We start from the raw sequence: 17,688 nt of genomic DNA, 5'->3' as shown, positions 1-17,688 counted from the left end.
GTCGCAGGCGTGCTGGAGCCTATCCCTGCTAACTTCGGTACCCCCTGAACTAGTAACCAGCCAATCGCATGTAAAGGGGAAAAAAACTAGCACACTACAAAATTATGTTTCACTGGATGGAGCATAATAGTTCCTGAAACTGTTACTGTTACTCCTGCCTGCATCCTTTACTTCCTAAAAAGAAGACGAAATGTTGATGTGGCACTTAAACTGTGAATGTTTTATTTAACATGTTAAGTGTGAAAATTCTTCTTTTCCTTTCGGCTTGTTCCGTTAGGGGTCGCCACAGCGTGTCATCCTTTTCCATGTAAGCCTATTTCCTGCATCCTCCTCTCGAACACCAACTGCCCTCATTTCTTCCCTCACGACATCCATCAACCTTCTCTTTGGTCTTCCTCTAGCTCTCGCCTGGCAGCTCCATCCTCGTCACCTCTCTACCAATATACTCATTATCTCTCCTCTGGACGTGTCCAAGCCATTGAAGTCTGCTCTCTCTAACTTTGTCTCCAAAACATTTCTAATTTTATCCAACCTGGTCACTCCGAGAGCGAACCTCAACATCTTCATTTCCTCCACCTCCAGCTCTGCTTCCTGTTGTCTCTTCAGTGCCACTGTCTCTAAGCCGTACATCATGGCTGGCCTCACCACTGTTTTATAAACTTGTCCCTACATCATAGCAGAGACTCTTCTGTCACATAACACACGTGACACCTTCCTCCACCCGTTCCAACCTGCTTGGACCCGTTTCTTCACTTCCTGCCCACACTCACCATTGCTCTGGACGGTTGACCCCAAGTATTTAAAGTCCTCCACTCTTGCTATCTCTTCTCCCTGTAGCCTCACTCTCCCCCCCCCCCCCACCCCTCTCATTCATGCACATATATTCTCTTACTTTGGCTCATCTTTATTACTCTCCTTTCCAGTGCATGCCTCCATCTTTCTAACTGTTCCGCCACCTCCTCCCTGCTTTCACTGCAGATCACAATGTCATCTGTGAATATTATGGTCCATGGGGACTCCTTAACTTCATCTGTCAGCCTATCCATCACCACTGCAAACAGGAAGGGGCTCAGGGCTGATCCCTGATACAGTCCCACCTCCATCTTAAACTCTTCTGTCACACCTACAGCACACCTCACCACTGTTCTGCTGCCCTCGTACATCTATCCATCCATCCATCCATTTTCTGAGCCGCTTCTCCTCACTAGGGTCGCGGGCGTGCTGGAGCCTATCCCAGCTGTCATCGGGCAGGAGGCGGGGTACACCCTGAACTGTTTGCCAGCCAATCGCAGGGCACATAGAAACAAACAACCATTCACACTCACAGTCATGCCTACGGGCAATTTAGAGTCTCCAATTAATGCATGTTTTTTGGGATGGGGGAGGAAACCGGAGTGCCCGGAGAAAACCCACGCAGGCACGGGGAGAACATGCAAACTCCACACAGGCGGGGCCGGGGATTGAACCCGGGTCCGCAGAACTGTGAGGCTGACGCTCTAACCAGTCGGTCACCGTGCCGCCGCCCTCGTACATGTCCTGTATTATTCTAACACACTTCTCTGCCACTCCAGACCTCCGCATGCAGTACCACAGTTCCTCTCAGGGTACTGTATCATAGGCTTTCTCTAGATCCACAAAGAAACAATGTAGCTCCGTCTGACCTTCTCTGTACTTCTCCATCAACACCCTCTGTGGTACTGTGGTACTCTTTCTAGGGATGAAACTATACTGTTCCTAACAAATATTCACTTCTGTCCTGAGTCGAGCCTCCACTACTTTTTCTCATAACTTCATTGTGTGGCCCATGAACTTTATTCCTCTATAATTCCCACAGCTCTGCACATTACCCTTGTTCTTAAAAAAGGACAACAGCACACTTTCCTCCATTCCTCTGGCATCTTCTCACCCGTTAGAATTCTGTTGAACAAGCTGGTCAAAATCTCCACAGCCACCTCTCCTAGATGCTTCCATACCTCCACAGGAATGTCATCAGGACCAGCTGGCTTTCCATTTTTATCCTCTCTAATGCCTTTCTAACCTCCTCCTTACAAATCATTGTCACTTCCTGGTCCACCACACTTGCCTCATCTACTCTTCCTTCGCTCTCATTTTCATCAACTCCTCAAAGTATTCTTTCCAGCTATCCAGCACACTACTGGCACCAGTCAACATATTTCTATGTATGTTCTTAATCACTCTAACCTGCTGCACGTCCTTTCTATTTGTATCCCTCTGTCTGGTCAACCTGTATAGATCTTTTTCTCCTTCTTTACTGTCCAACCTGGCATACATGTCATCATATACCTCGTTTGGCCTTTGCCACCTCTACCTTCACCCTATGTCACATCTCCATGGCTTCCTTTCCCTTCTTCTCAGTCCCACTTTTTCTTAGCTAACCTCTTTCCTTGTATGATGATTTCCTGTACTTTGAGGTTCCAGCACCAAGTCAAGTCTCCTTCGCTCCTTTTCTTCCAGAAGATACACCAAGTACTCTCCTGCCTGCCTCTCTGATCACCTTAGCTGTAGTGGTCCAGTCTTCTGGAAGCTCCTCCTGTCCACCGAGAGCCTGTCTCACCTCTTCCCGAAAAGCCGCACAACACTCTTCCTTTCTCAGCTTCCACCACATGGTTCTCTGCTCTGCCTTTGTCTTCTTAATCTACCTCCCCACCACCAGAGTCATTTTACACACCACCATCCTATGCTGTCTAGCCACACTCAACCCCTACCACTACCTTACAGTCAGATTGCACGAGATGTAATCCACCTACGTGCTTCTACCTCCGCTCTTGTAGGTCACCCTATGTTCCTGCCTCTTCTGGAAAAAAAAGTGTTCACTAAAGCCATTTCCATCCTTTTTGCGAAGTCTACCACCATCTGTCCCTCCAAGTTCCTTTCCTGGATGCCGAACTTACCCATCACTTCTTCATCACCCTTGTTTCCTTCACCAACATGTCCATTACATGTGCTGGAGCCTATCCCAGCTATCTTCGGGGGAGACTTTCATCTGGTCACCAGCCAATCGCAGGGCACATATTAACAAGCAACCATTCACACTCACATTCACACCTACAGACAATTTAGAGACTTCAATAAACCTACCATGCATGTTTTTGGAATGTGTGAGGAAACCGGAGTACCCGGAGAAAACCCACGCAGGCACGGGGAGAACATGAAAACTCCACACAAGCGAGGCCAGGATTTGGACCTGGGTCTTCAGAACTGTGAGGCAGATGTGCTAACCAGTTGTCCACCCTTCCACCTTACCAGATTATTGTTGTGATTTTATTTTTCCATTTGTGACCCGCTTCTCCTCACTCGGGTCGCGGGAGTGCTGGAGCCTATCCCAGCTATCATCGGGCAGGAGGCGGGGTACACCCTGAACTGGTTGCCAGCTAATCGCAGCATTTTATTTTTATTTTTACAAAAGTGAAGTACAATGTGTGAATACTTTTGCCACCTCTGTAAATTGTGTATAAAGTGCAAAATAATAAAACTTATTTCATTGTCCAAATATATCTGGACCTAACAGGAGACTGACTCCACTCCCTTTCCCCTCTGGAAGGGAGCTACAGGGTGAATCTGAATGGCTGGGGCACAGCACTCCCCTCCTCCTTTCCCCCTCACTGTTGAAGCTGTTTGCTTAGGACAGGTTCGTCGTGTTCGGCTTGTAGGGCACGTGGGTCGGACAGAGCTGCCTGTCAGCATTCTGTCTCCACCCCAAATGGCAAGGAGGAGAGACATTTCACAGATCCGCAGCCCAAGGAGGAGAGCAACACTGCGAAATACAGTATGTACGTCAGCATGCTGTTCTTATCTTGACGTGTGTGAGAGGCTCGCAGTGAACAAATGTCAGAGCCAACAGTGACACAAGATGAACCTCGGAAGTCCTCACTCTACCTGAGGGGTAATTTTGTTTGCAAAAGAAAGTCTTTGCAAAATGCATCAATACTTAATTGCTATCATGCTGCACTATCAAAGAGATGGGAGAGTAACACATGGTTCATTCTATTGCTAAATTAATGCTGAGATGCACCAAAAGCTGTCAATCATCACAAGTCAAGACAGACTCAACAACAAATTAATAAAACTGATGTACTGACATCGTAGTTTTGTAGGGGTAGATTGATATTGACTTGCGCATGGTGTAACCTGCGGGGCCACCAAATTTCCCATCAGAAAAAACCAAATACATTAGAATTAAATCACATAAAATACAAATGGTTAAGTTATCTTTCATTTTAGAACATCTTTTATATTATTCACTATTCACTTGCTATATAACAACTCACCACTGTGTAAAAATACTTCAGGACAATGTACAATAATGTTATACATTTTACAAACAGCATATATCAATTATGCACATAAACATTATTACCCATTTTTATACCTTTGATTTTGTACGCTTTGCTCAAATGTGACTTTCGATGTGTAATAAATATTCAACTATGCAAACATATTATGCTTATATCAACATTTTCATAGACTGTCTATATATATCGGTCAGTCCGTCCATCCATCTGTCTGTCTGTCTGTTCCCCCGCCCTAATTTTTTAGCCTGCCCAAAAACCTTGGACATCTGAGATAGTGAAAAACGGTTTAACGCTATATCATTAGAATTTAGTACTAAATTGTTCTCAGTCGTTGCACATTTTCCGCCCTTACCTTGTTTAATGTATTTGGGGGTGAACATGAAAATGACTTCACAGGCATTTTAAAGAAATGCTATCCATATATAAACCCAGTAGGGCGTTGAAATCTACAGACTCAGGTCAAATAGTGGAGCACAGAGTCCAAAGCAAACATGGTGAAGCAGCATTTAGCTGTTATGCTGCAGACAAATGGAATAAACTGCCAATAGAAGGGATGTCAGCCCCAAGTGTGAATGTTTTAACTCCAGGTTAAAAAATGTTTTTTCTCATGCTTATAATTGAACTGTTTTAAAGCATTTTAAAGTCCTTTTTTAGAATGTTGTTCTCGCACTCTTTCAGTAATTTTAGTAAGCCTTCTTTTATTTCTGTACTTTGTTTTTAAATCTCTTCTGCCCTTTGTTTTTAAATGCTTTTAATCACATAAAGCACATTGAGTTGCCTCGTGTATGAAATGCGCTATATAAATACAGTGTATAGCTACCTTGCCTTGCCTATGTGATCATTAAATCATGGTAACATTAAAATATTATCTTCCTGTGCTTGTGTGGATTTTCACCAGGTACTCTGACTTCCTCTCACATTTTAAACATTGACGACTCTAAATGTTCCATACTATAGGCGTGCATGTGCGTGGAAATGGTTGTTTGTCTATATGTGCCCTCCGATTGACTGACAACCAGTCCAGGGAGGCGACTCTTGTGAGGATAAGCAATTTAGAAGATCGCTGGATGGATGGCAAAGTAGAGATTGTAAATTGAAAGTTGCCTTCCTCTGGTGCTGTTTACGACTATTTCAGTAGCTGTATGTATTTATGCTGACACATAACCACAGACATGCTGACATTTCCTCACATCCCCAGTGTGTGCTCAAAGTCTGGGAAACGAGTGTCATTAGTGAAAGGCTCTGTTGCTCTGTCTGAAAGCACTAGGTGTATTTGCCTATCCCAAATGGTTTGTTTGCAGTCGAGAAAGGAAGTTAGTTTTGGTGTGTGTGCTGCAAATGAACAAATATATTTCTCAGCCTCGACATCCTGCAAGAGGAAGCCATTCGCGTGGACCACTCATTGAGTGGCCTGACATATTGTTCCCTACTTAAAATAAAAAAACATGTGCCCACTGACCTTAGTGTTTTTCCCCAAGAGCTGCTGAGTTAAAAAAAAAACACTGCACAAAAATGTATTTAAAGACCCTATAATGTAAAATCAGAGCTTTGTTTCTAAAGACATGGCATACATGTTTGAAGATAATTGCTGAAAACCCTGAAATGGTTGCCAGCCAATCGCAGGGCACATACAAACAAACAACCATTCGCACTCACATTTACACCTACGGGCAATTTAGAGACTTCAGTCAACCTACCATGCATGTTTTTTGGGATGTGGGAGGAAACCGGAGTGCCCGGAGAAAACCCACACAGGTACGGGGAGAACATGCAGGCTCCACACAAAAAGGCCAGATTTTAACCCTTCACTTCAGAACTGTGAGGCGGATGTGCTAATCAGTCATTTATCGTGCTGCCGATATAAGTATATAATATCCATCCATCCATTTTCAGTACCGCTTCGCCTCACTAGTATATTAATTCAATATATAAATATAATATATATTAAAATATATAATTACTGTTGTTAAAATGACTTGAAAGGACTCGAAACTCAAAGTGTATGATTTGCGGCTGGACTCGGGACTTGAGGGGTAAACACTTGAGACTTGTGATTTGCAAAGCAATGACTTGGCCCCACCTCTGGTATTTAACAACACTTTGTTTGTAATGTGTCAAAGTTAGAAGGCGTATTTTCACTTGGAAAAAATGGACTTTAAAAAAGACTAGTGCAGTTCACATTGCTAATCGGTGGGTGGTGTCAATGCACAACGAAACAGTTTGCTAGCCGCCGAAAACGTAGAAGAAGAAGCCCCTCTGAAAATGGACTAATGAGTCTGCATCATCGCTCTCTTTCCACACACACACAGAAGGGAAAGATGGCAACGACAAACAAGTTTTATGTCACTCACTTGTCAGCCTGTCTTCTCTTCGTGGTGTTTCTGTCACAATATCCGGCTGAGGCTTCGGATGACCAAACGAAAACGGTGGAGTTTGACGTGAAACCGGGAGGGACGTTGTACACTTTTGCAGAGTCCATTGTATGTATAATTCATATAAAAACGACAAAATGCATGCGCTTCAAAAATGTGTTTCCAGTAATGTTGTTTGTTTCGCATGTCTTTGTAAAGGTTTACTAGAGTTGTCACTGCCACACGACAGCAGCTGACTATAGTGTCCTTTGTCTACAAGCACTTATCGGCTTTAAGAGGTGCTGTGCATTACATACACACATTTTGTGGTAGTCTTGGCAAACAAAAGGGGAGTGCTGCGTTCTTGAAAGCTCCGACCTCAGTTATATCCATGTGTACACATAGTGGTAAGTTTTCAGCATAATGCTTTAATGTACCTTCAAATGCTAAATAACTCTTAGGGAGGTCTTAAGACATATTTTGTGTTTACTTTCCACTGGAACGCTTTCAAGTCTGCGTTTATAAATGCCAACTGTCAAATTTCCTACTTGGAACGCGGCGAAAAACTACATTCTGTCGCTTGTTGATGACGCCACGTCCAGTGAACGACTGACACGTCGCTGGCCGCCACAAAGATGTCATTCATTGGCTGAGGAATAGGATTCGTGATATATATACTTTAGCATTTTAATCGCTTTGAAGTCGCCACTTAATTTTAGCAATGATATAATTAAGTTATTTATATTACTCTATTTTATTACTTTTTAAGTGTAATTGTTTACAAGCATCGGAATGATGTGGATGGAACTAAAATTCATATGTACAGCTACAGCTTTTACTTTAGCTAATATATCCATCCATCCATTTTCTGAGCCGCTTCTCCTCACTAGGGTCGCGGGGGTGCTGGAGCCTATCCCAGCTGTCATCGGGCAGGAGGCGGGGTACACCCTGAACTGGTTGCCAGCCAATCGCAGGGCACATAGGAACAAACAACCATTCGCACTCACAGTCATGCCTACGGGCAATTTAGAGTCTCCAATTCATGCATGTTTTTTGGGATGTGGGAGGAAACCGGAGTGCCCGGAGAAAACCCACGCAGGCACGGGGAGAACATGCAAACTCCACACAGGCGGGGACGGGGATTGAACCCCGCACCTCAGAACTGTGAGGCTGACGCTCTAACCAGTCGGCCACCGTGCCGCCTAGCTAATATATTATTATTATTATTTATTATTGCACTGATATTTACATTGTATACAAGTATGATTTTGTAGGGATTCCAAGGGCTGGACTAATACAATTAATTTTGATCATTCCATTTATTATATTGGATCCCTTAATAAGATTAGATTGTAAAGATCAGTAATTTGCACACTTGCTGGATAATTGCTCTGCAGTCATACTAGTGATAATAATAATCAGTTCTCTTCTTCAGAGGCACTCACTGACTATTCAAGTTTAAAACTGAGTGATGCCTTAGGCAAAGGCAAACATGAGTTGTAATGTTTAATGGAATGTAGCTGAAGGTGTGTCAACATTGTTTTTTTTGTTTTGTTTTTCAGGGGGGGTATGAATGCTCATTCTCATTTGTCACACAAGGAGGAACCAATGAGGTGAGTGTCATACAACTGTTTTCCACCACAGGAAGTTGCAACACTCGCATCATTCTTTGCACCAAGACACACAGTAGCCAAGCACCATTCTAACTGAAATCTCAAACCTTACAGTCAGGTCAGTTGGCATAGACACCTGCATTTCTGACTGCCTGTCACTATGCGGCATGTTATGGTCTGACCGCAGGGTTGGCTCTTGCACTGCAACATGCACAATGCAAATGCTGGTTGGTTCATTACCAAGATGGCGCGCGCCTACCAGTGTGGTCGCCTCGGTAACGCGCTCTCTAGTATTGTCTTTGTTTTTGTGTTTTTCGTCCGTCTTTTGGAGACCTTACACGACTCACTTACACAAGGGGAGACCTGCTAACCATCAAGGAGTCTACTCCGGACTTTCTGTCACCAACTTTCGAATATCCGCTCAGTTTTTTCCCCGAGTTACTCACCGGAGCGGCGTCCGCGGTTTTCGGCGCATGGAGACGGAAGCGGCGCCACAGAGGGAAGCGAGCCGGCATTCAGGTGAAACTCCGCAAGAGAGGACACAGATTGGCGTTCCCGTCGATCCACCTCGCGAATGTACGCTCCCTACCCAACAAATGGACGAGCTTCATCTTCTGTTAAAGACCAGTAAAGACTTCGGACGTTCCGCGGCCATGTGCTTCACGGAGACCTGGCTCTGCGACGCTGTACCCGATGACGCCGTTATGCTTCCCGGTTTCCACATTCATCGAGCGGACCGCGACATGGAATCATCGGGGAAAACAAAGGGCGGCGGGATATGCCTCTATATTAAAGGAACCTGTGTTTTAAAATCTCCTAACTCCCGTGGTTCCAAGCGTGTTCGTTTTCATGAAAGAACTTCGTTCACAACAATGTATCAAAACCAACCAATTTATTCCTGACAGAGGAGTCTATACATTTGCAGAGCTCTGGGTTCGTAACTACCCCATCTTATCCTTAGCAGATAAAGTAGTCGAACTCCAACTATCTGATTCTACCCCAGACTTATACAATGTTTCAAACGGGCCAGTATGGAATCGCTGTCGTCTGATTGGTCCGTAATCTGACGTCATCGTTGTCCTGCAGAATGATGACCATTTGATCTGGCTCCAGACTTCTGCTCCAGGTGTCGCCTGCAGATGTCGGCTCACATTCCTGCATTCAATGTTTATAGTGGCTCCCCGCAGTTCCTTTCTTCCTTGAGATGTGTCTCCAAATACCACCTGATGGGGGGGTTTTCCTGCAATAAAACTCCTACCCCCTTATCTGATTATACTGTAATACACATCCTCTTCCAAACTAGTTAGACCCTGAAACTCTATATTATATTCTATTACATATAGAATTACGTATTAGAATATTAAGTATTCTATATTCCCTTCAATATCAACGTAAAATGGTGTACGGGCGTCACGGTGCTCAGCACACACTACAGCTCGCATTTGGAGTCGCTATTCTTAAACTGTAAACCATTCTACTCGCCACGTGAGTTTGCATCATTCATACTGGCTGGAGTCTATATAACGCCTCAAGCTAACACGAACACCGCATTGCTAACGCTCGCCGATCAAGTCAACGAAATTGAAAAAAAACACCCGACTCACCCCTCATTATTCTCGGGGACTTTAACAAAGCTAAACTCAACCACGAACTCCCTAAATACAAGCAGCACATCGACTGTCCTACCAGGGAAAATAATACTTTAGACCACTACTACACTACGGTAAAAAACGCATACCGTGCTATACCTCGTGCCGCCTTGGGCTCGTCTGATCACTGCTTAATTCACTTAATACCGACGTACAGGCAAGAACTTAAATGCGCGAAGCCTACAGTGAAAACAGTCAAAAAGTGGACAAATGAAGCCAAGATGGAACTTCAAAGCTGTTTAGACTGCACAGACTGGAGTGTCTTTGAAAATTCAGCTGGCAGCCTGGATGAATATACGGACACTGTCACATCCTATATCAGTTTCTGTGAAGAGGTTTGTGTACCAACAAAATCATTTCGCACATTCAATAACAATAAGCCGTGGTTCACTGCTAAACTTAAGCAGCTTCGCCAAGCTAAGGAGGACGCATATCAGAGCGGAGACAGGGCCCTGTATAATCGAGCTAGAAACCAGCTGACCAAAGAAATTAACATTGCAAAGAGGATCTATACAGCAAAGTTGGAAAAACAGTTTACCGCAAACGACTCTAAATCAGTCTGGCATGCATTCCAATCGCTGACTAATTACAAGCGACGATCCCCCCAAGCTGAGAACAATAGCACACTAGCCAACGACTTGAATACCTTCTACTGCAGATTTGAAAAGGACAGTTTCACACCACACACCAACCCGGCCGCACCCGCGACCACAATCACACCTCTGACCTCTGCGTTAACCATCCATGAACACGATGTGAGACGCATCTTCAAACAACAAAAGATTAACAAAGCGGCAGGCCCGGACCACGTGTCCCCATCCTGCCTCAAAGTCTGCGCGGACCAGCTCGCTCCAGTCTTCACTCAGATCTTCAATAGATCTCTGGAAATGTGCGAAGTTCCATCCTGTTTCAAACGCTCCACCATCATCCCAGTCCCCAAGAAACCTGCAATCTCGGGTCTGAATGACTACAGGCCTGTCGCTTTGACATCTGTGGTCATGAAGTCCTTTGAACGTCTTGTGCTGGACCACCTCAAGAGTGTCACAGGTCCCCTGCTGGACCCCCTGCAGTTTGCCTACCAAGCGAACAGATCTGCGGATGATGCAGTCAACATGGGATTGCACTTCATCCTAGAACACCTCGACAGTGCAGGGACCTACGCGAGGATCCTTTTCGTCGACTTCAGCTCAGCGTTCAACACCATCATCCCTGAACTCCTTTCATCCAAGCTTCTCCAGCTCAGCGTCTCACCTGCCATCTGCCAGTGGATTTACACTTTTCTGACGGGCAGGACACAGCAGGTCAGGCTGGGGGAGGCCACCTCATCCACACGCAGCATCAGCACTGGGGCGCCCCAAGGTTGTGTCCTCTCTCCGCTGCTCTTCTCTCTCTACACGAACGACTGCACCTCAGCGAACCCGACTGTCAAACTCCTGAAGTTTGCAGATGACACCACTGTCATCGGCCTCATCAAGGACGGTGACGAGTCTGCATATCGACAGGAAGCGGAGCGGCTGGAGCTGTGGTGCGGCCGACACAACCTGGAGCTGAACACGCTCAAGACTGTAGAGATGATCGTGGACTTCAGGAGGCATCCTTCGCCACAGCTGCCCCTCACGTTGTCCAGCTGCCTTGTGTCAACCGTCGAGACCTTCAAGTTCCTGGGAATTACAATCTCCCAGGACCTGAAGTGGGCGACCAACATCAACTCCGTCCTAAAAAAGGCCCAGCAGAGGATGTACTTCCTGCGGCTTCTGAGAAAGCACGGCCTGCCACCGGAGCTGTTGAGGCAGTTCTACACAGCAGTCATTGAATCAGTCCTGTGTTCTTCCATCACAGTCTGGTTTGGTGCTGCTACAAAAAAGGACAAACTCCGACTGCAACGGACAATCAAAACTGCTGAAAGGATTGTCGGTACCCCCCTACCCACCCTTGAGGACTTGCACGCTGCCAGAACTAAGACAAGGGCATGCAAAATCCTCTCGGACCCTCCCCACCCCGGTCACCAGCTCTTCCAGCTCCTTCCCTCAGGTAGGCGCTACCGATCAATGCAAACTAGAACTAGTAGACATTCCAACAGCTTCTTCCCTCTTGCAATCAACTTCTTAAACAGCTAACCTACAATTCCATTACAACATGCTGGCAATTTTTTGACTTGAGTTCGTTGTCACATTTCTGTGGGGCCAATTATGTATTACTCGTGCACTCACTGTAGTTGTCTCGCCGTGCTGCGCTATTTGCATATACTGGCCACTCATGCCAGAGTAGCATCTGCTCCATTTGCACACTGATTGAGGAGTATCTGTAACATTTGCACAACCATTGTACCAGATTATCGCACTACTCGTCACTTTAAACCGCATACACTCCTTGAAGTCTCAGTGCCCTTTGCACAATGGTCATTGCACCGGACTATTGCGATATTAGCCATTCGAACTGCTCTAAGTGCTAGAGGACTCTCCATCTTTTTGCACAATTGTTTTTTGTCAATGTCTTTATGTCTCCAAAGTGTTCTGTAAATTGACTGTCTGTTGTACTAGAGCGGCTCCAACTACCGGAGACAAATTCCTTGTGTGTTTTGGACATACTTGGCAAATAAAGATGATTCTGATTCTGATTATAGTGAATTCCAGTCAAGAGATTGTGATTTACTGTGATAGTGATGAGCTATGTTGTCCTCTGTTTCTAGAAATGGTTCATGAGTGTGGGCCTTAGTAATGACAGCAAGCTTTTTTCCTGCTCTGTGTGGAGGTGAGGACAGTGTACACACACACACACACACACACACACACACACACGCACACACGTGTATTAGCACAGTAACAGGAAAAACTTAAGAAACAAGCAAGAGTAGCATGGAGAATTGGTGCCCCCCGTGTCTGGTAGGTGGCAATAATGTCATTTATCCTCACACGTTCATTCAAACACACAGGTCAAATGTCACTTCCTGTTACGTGCTTTGGCGAAGACTAATAGAAGGCACCAAAGTAATAGTAAACATTCATAGTGTTACTTAACGGAGGCAGTGGACCTGGCAAGTTGCGGAAATGTCACCCTCGGAGCTTACACAATTCCTGTGAAAAGTAAAAAACAATGGGTGAGTTTAATGTTGGTTATGTTACATTATAAATAGGGTTGGGCATCGTTTGAATTTGAGCGGTTCCGACTCCGGTTCCTTAGTTCGATTCCGGTTCCAAACGATTCTCGATTTCGATTCTTTTAAGGGGCTGGGTCAAAAAAGTTTGCATGGTTTAAATAAAGGGTGTCCAAATTATGAACATCAATTTTCTTAGCAGCCCACAGCATAGAGTAAAATGAACATTTGACTCGAGGTTCTTTATAACCAGTATCAATATCAAACCTATCAACTAAAAGGCAGTGTATGTGGAACTAACACAATTGACTTAATAGTCATTAATTAATGTTTCAGCTAAAAGTTAAAAATAGCAGTTAAAGTAGTTATTTTAACTGTTTTAACAATTTTATTGTTTGTCCCCCAGTTGACTTAGAGTTGTCTTCACTGACAACGTTGTTAAAATGGTTATTTTAACAATGCTATATAGTTGCCCCTGTATTCTGTTTCATCACATCAAATGGTTTCTATGTTCAAGTTTTAACTTGACTCCTTGTTTTAAACTTGTAGCCTTTTATTTTGAAGGGTACGCACCAGAACTCAGCATTTTGCCATGATAAGTAGCTTCACATGGCACCGGTGATTATTATTATTATTATTTTTTTCTTTATTTATTTTTATTTTATTTTTTTAATGGATGGAACCAAATGCTATAAAGCGCTGATTCCTTTCCCTACCCATCAATGAGGCACAAGGTTAGTGTTTCTGATACTGTGAGACAACGTTTGTGAATTTTGTCCCAATTCATTGTGATGTAAAGTTATAGCCCACGCCGCCGTTGGGCACAAGTACGTCATCGTGCGCGTTCTTCTTTGTTGGTTTACGCCACTTCTTCTTCATGGCTGGAGGACTAGGCATCGAAACTGGGAATCAAAATGTTTTCATTTGAACGGTTCTGGGAGAACCGGAACGTTAGTTCCGGTTCCAATCGGTTCTTGATTCTTGATGCCCAACCCTACCCAACATTGAGTACTGTATAGTTCAAACAAAAAGAACACGCTGCTCATGGAATTATGTGCACGTTTGGCTGATGCTGTCGTGCGGGCCAGTGTCATGCTGGCTTCAAATTGATCCCGCGCGCCGGACGAAATTGCTGCCTGGGCCGGAACTGGTCCGCAGGCCGGGAGGTTGACATGACTGCCTTATGCAGAGTGCATATTAGTGGAGCAACCCAAATGTATTCAAAACAAACAAAATTGATTTCAAACCATCATCATCCGTGAGATCACGCAAAGCGTCAGCAAATCTTGCGCGACTTCAGAGGATGGATTAACTCCTACTTTTTTGCTTTTTCTTTGGCTTTTTGGACACCGAAGAAGTGATTGACAACAATTGAAACAGAAATGTAAATTACTGCAACGTGGTAAAGGGTGTGGGTGCTTAGTACACAATTTGTTATTTTAACTCTTTCTTTAAAAAGAAAATTACTTTCTAAATATTCTGGGCTCCTGGTTAAATTCCAGCGTTGAGCCAAATAATGCAGTCCACCAGGAAGTGTGCTATGTTGGATGTCTGTGTGATGTAAGCCTGAGCAACACAATGTTGTCGTTCTTTCAACCACAAAGTAGTTGAGCCTGCATGAACAAGTACTGTGCTATATTTTGCCTCAATTGCTTCAAGACACGATTAATCACCAATGAATTCCACACGGGACTAAATGATGATCAATAAATCAATTACAATGTCCATCCCCACTTACATGAACAAATGTATGCAAATTAATCAGTATGTATGACAACTAATCAGTTTGTTTTCTCTGCAAAGGCCTACAGGGAAATCATACTTGTTTTTCACTGCGTTCAAAATGGAGTTGAAGGGAACCAAAGTTGAATTTGCAAATGCATACGTAAGTACAAACCAACTACTTTTGTGTCATCAATGTTGCTTTTCAAGTTCACAAGCATGAATCCTCCAGGGTCAGTGCGTGGTTACAGTTACAGATGATGAACAATTTTTTTTTAATGGTTTAAAAAAAAAAAAAACTTAAAATGTGATTGAAGATATGCATAATTTTCACAATTGTAAACCGTTCCCAGGTGTTTAAATACATGCTTTCAGTACACCATGGATTGGTAATTATGGTACACTTTACACACACTGTTCCTGGTCTCACTGAAATTAGCCCCTTTTTAGCGGCTGGCCTGTGTCATGCAAGTGAGCAAAGATATACATACTGTTGGACCAATCGTGAGTCCGCCTTTCATTACCACAACGACCCGGGGCAGAGCCTTACTCTTGCGACTGGAGTGGCTTCATTTCTGGAGTGCAACCGAGAGTATGGGGGCGGGGCAGTGAGAACCCATAAAGTCAATACAAGAATTTTCACTCGTCGAGGCAGGATTTCATACCTAACACTGTGCCTGTAGCACATGAGCACACCCACTCCCATTGCGTCGACAAGTTCACTGACCAATCGAGTATGTTTCAGTTCTCAGAGGGTTACGCTAATCAGTGCAATCAATGCAGCTCTGCTTACTTTTGTAATGGCCAGAGAAACCCTGTGTGGGTGCACTGGTACGTCATAGGGGGGTGGAAGCACAGAACGACTCACTCAATGACATCTTTAGAAATAGGCAGATAACAAAGATTTATTTGGTTCTGTAGTTGTATACTTGATGGGTGGGCAGAAACCCAATTAATAGGATACCAACAATCAAAAGTCATGCTCTTTCATGGTCTCGCCATTTCAGCACATACACTATGCCTGGGCTTGGCGAAGGTGCGCCATGCACAGCTTAGTCCCGTTGAAAAGGCCTTGAAGTCTATTTTAGATGTTCTGTCAAGTGACGTGCCAAGCTGCGCCACCACCTGGTAAATACAGTAATCCCTCTTTTGTCGCAGGGGTTAAGTTCCGGACCAGGCCCGCTATAGGTGAATTGCGCAAAGTAGCGACCACATTTTTTTGAGGGATTATGTATAACTATTTTAAATCTGTATGAGCCTCCTCAGACTCTTATCAATCGTTCCCACACTCCTATTAACCTCTAAGATACTCCTGTAAACACTTTGTATACTCTTAAACACCTTTTAAACATACAGTAATGCAGTCGTACTGTTTTCTTACAGTTTCAATGTTTTAGGCTAGGAAGTGTTTATTTTACCACAAGAAAATTACAGTATACACTTAAAATCCTGTGATATAGCAAATTATGCGTGATATATGGAAACGAAAATCTGCGTAGCACTGAATCCGCAATAGGTGAACCACGATATAGTGAGGGAAAGCTGTATAGGTGGTACCTTCTAACCTTTGCGCCTTATCAGCGTTTCTCCTGACAATGTGTGATCAGTTGGTGCGGCGCTTGTATTGGACAGCAAAAAGCTGACACCAATTCACCGCCATAGCAAAGACACAAGCCCCGGTGACAGTTTCGACTTGCTATTACCACGGATGTTCTCGATACTCACTCCAGCCCCCCGTCATTGTGCTGATCAAAGTGCTTCCCCGCGCTCTGAGGAGGTTTGGAAAGTACAGAGTCGGCACAAATGTCACATAATCAAGCAAGGTGGCGCAGAAGATGAACTTTTTTTTCCTTCTTTGTGTAGCCTGTAAATAAGGACGCCTCCAACTTGGCAGTAGAACAAGGCTCAAGATGTCTGTGCCCAACGCTTGGCCGAGTTTGCCTTTCGTAAATGTTTTGTGAGCTGCCCATGCCTGAAACGGGGTCATTTCACATGGAGCTTCTTCATCCATGACTAGACATGACATGATTTTCTTGCAATGTGCAGTGCATTGCTATGGGCTGAAATATGTGCCACCAGGAATTGAGTTTGAATTTACAAACTGAACTTGAAAAACTTAATTTGCATTTGTAGGAACTGAAGTCCAATAAACTTGAAATTGAATGTAAGCATTTTTTATCCACAATGAAAATTCCAATAATATATTTTTACATTCAGTTCGACAAATTCAGTTTCAAATTAGCTGGGACAGACATCCGGGAACTGTAAGGGATAGCAATCGATCGGCGATACACAGATCTCGTTTACTGACATCTAGGGGTAGAAATAGCACATCTCGATACAGACTGCACTGTTGCAAATGAATTTAGCCCTCATGCCTCTAATGGGTTGGCCTTACATTGCTGAGCCAAATTGAATCGTCACCGCCACCACCACTTTGCTTTCCCTTTTGATTTAGTGTTTCATTTTTCAACTTACCTTCCACCACTTGTCTCCATGGAAATCTGTTTTTATCACCCTTGGGTTGTAGCCATCATACATCCCGAACAATACATTAAATCAGGCAGAGGAGAGAAGAGCCAAAAAGGTTGAAACTTTATTTGGGTTTCATGAGAGAGATGATGTTTTTGGATTGTCTTCCTGAGCAATTGTTGTGGCCACGCCTCCTTCCACCATTCAGGACGTTCTCTCGGTGTTCCTGCCACCTCCCTACACACATGCATACAAAGAAATAACCTTACTAAATGAGTGCACAAACAACCCCTCGGAGCATCGCCTTGACCTTGTTGTCACCCCTTCAACCTCTTCTTCCTCATCCTTTGCATCATATTTGTGTGTGTGTGTGTGTTTGCAGTCGCAGGTGGCAGTGGCATTAGGACAGAATGATAAGGATCTTAATTCAGAGGAATACACCATCGGAGAGTCCACAGGTGAGTTTTAATCGTC

The 17,688-nt window shown here is 44.2% G+C and overlaps 2 protein-coding genes across 6 annotated transcripts in view; one reads left to right on the top strand and one right to left on the bottom strand.

The window, feature by feature from the left end:
- The first annotated feature begins 6,548 nt into the window (after positions 1-6,548).
- mydgf (myeloid-derived growth factor) overlaps positions 6,549-17,688 on the top strand; it is a 14,663-nt gene continuing 3,523 nt past the window's right edge. Inside the window, exons 1-5 of the mRNA XM_061779291.1 lie at positions 6,549-6,793; positions 8,227-8,277; positions 12,616-12,677; positions 14,824-14,905; positions 17,597-17,672. Of these exons, the coding sequence (XP_061635275.1) occupies positions 6,584-6,793; positions 8,227-8,277; positions 12,616-12,677; positions 14,824-14,905; positions 17,597-17,672 (481 nt within the window). The 5' untranslated portion in view covers positions 6,549-6,583. The remainder of the gene's footprint in view (positions 6,794-8,226; positions 8,278-12,615; positions 12,678-14,823; positions 14,906-17,596; positions 17,673-17,688) is intronic.
- Positions 12,871-17,688, bottom strand: part of LOC133480738 (uncharacterized) — a 26,748-nt gene continuing 21,930 nt past the window's right edge. For 4 of the 5 annotated variants that reach the window (XM_061779287.1, XM_061779289.1, XM_061779286.1 and 1 more), the window contains one exon: positions 17,326-17,451. The gene's annotated coding sequence lies outside the window, so the exon portion shown is untranslated. Of the gene's footprint in view, positions 13,001-17,325; positions 17,452-17,688 lie in introns of those variants that run through there. The other variant, XM_061779288.1, reaches the window with a different exon arrangement.

Source organism: Phyllopteryx taeniolatus, chromosome 7 (assembly GCF_024500385.1).
Source record: "Phyllopteryx taeniolatus isolate TA_2022b chromosome 7, UOR_Ptae_1.2, whole genome shotgun sequence".
Taxonomy (NCBI): Eukaryota; Metazoa; Chordata; class Actinopteri; order Syngnathiformes; family Syngnathidae; genus Phyllopteryx; species Phyllopteryx taeniolatus.
This window is presented reverse-complemented; position numbering and strand designations above follow the sequence as displayed.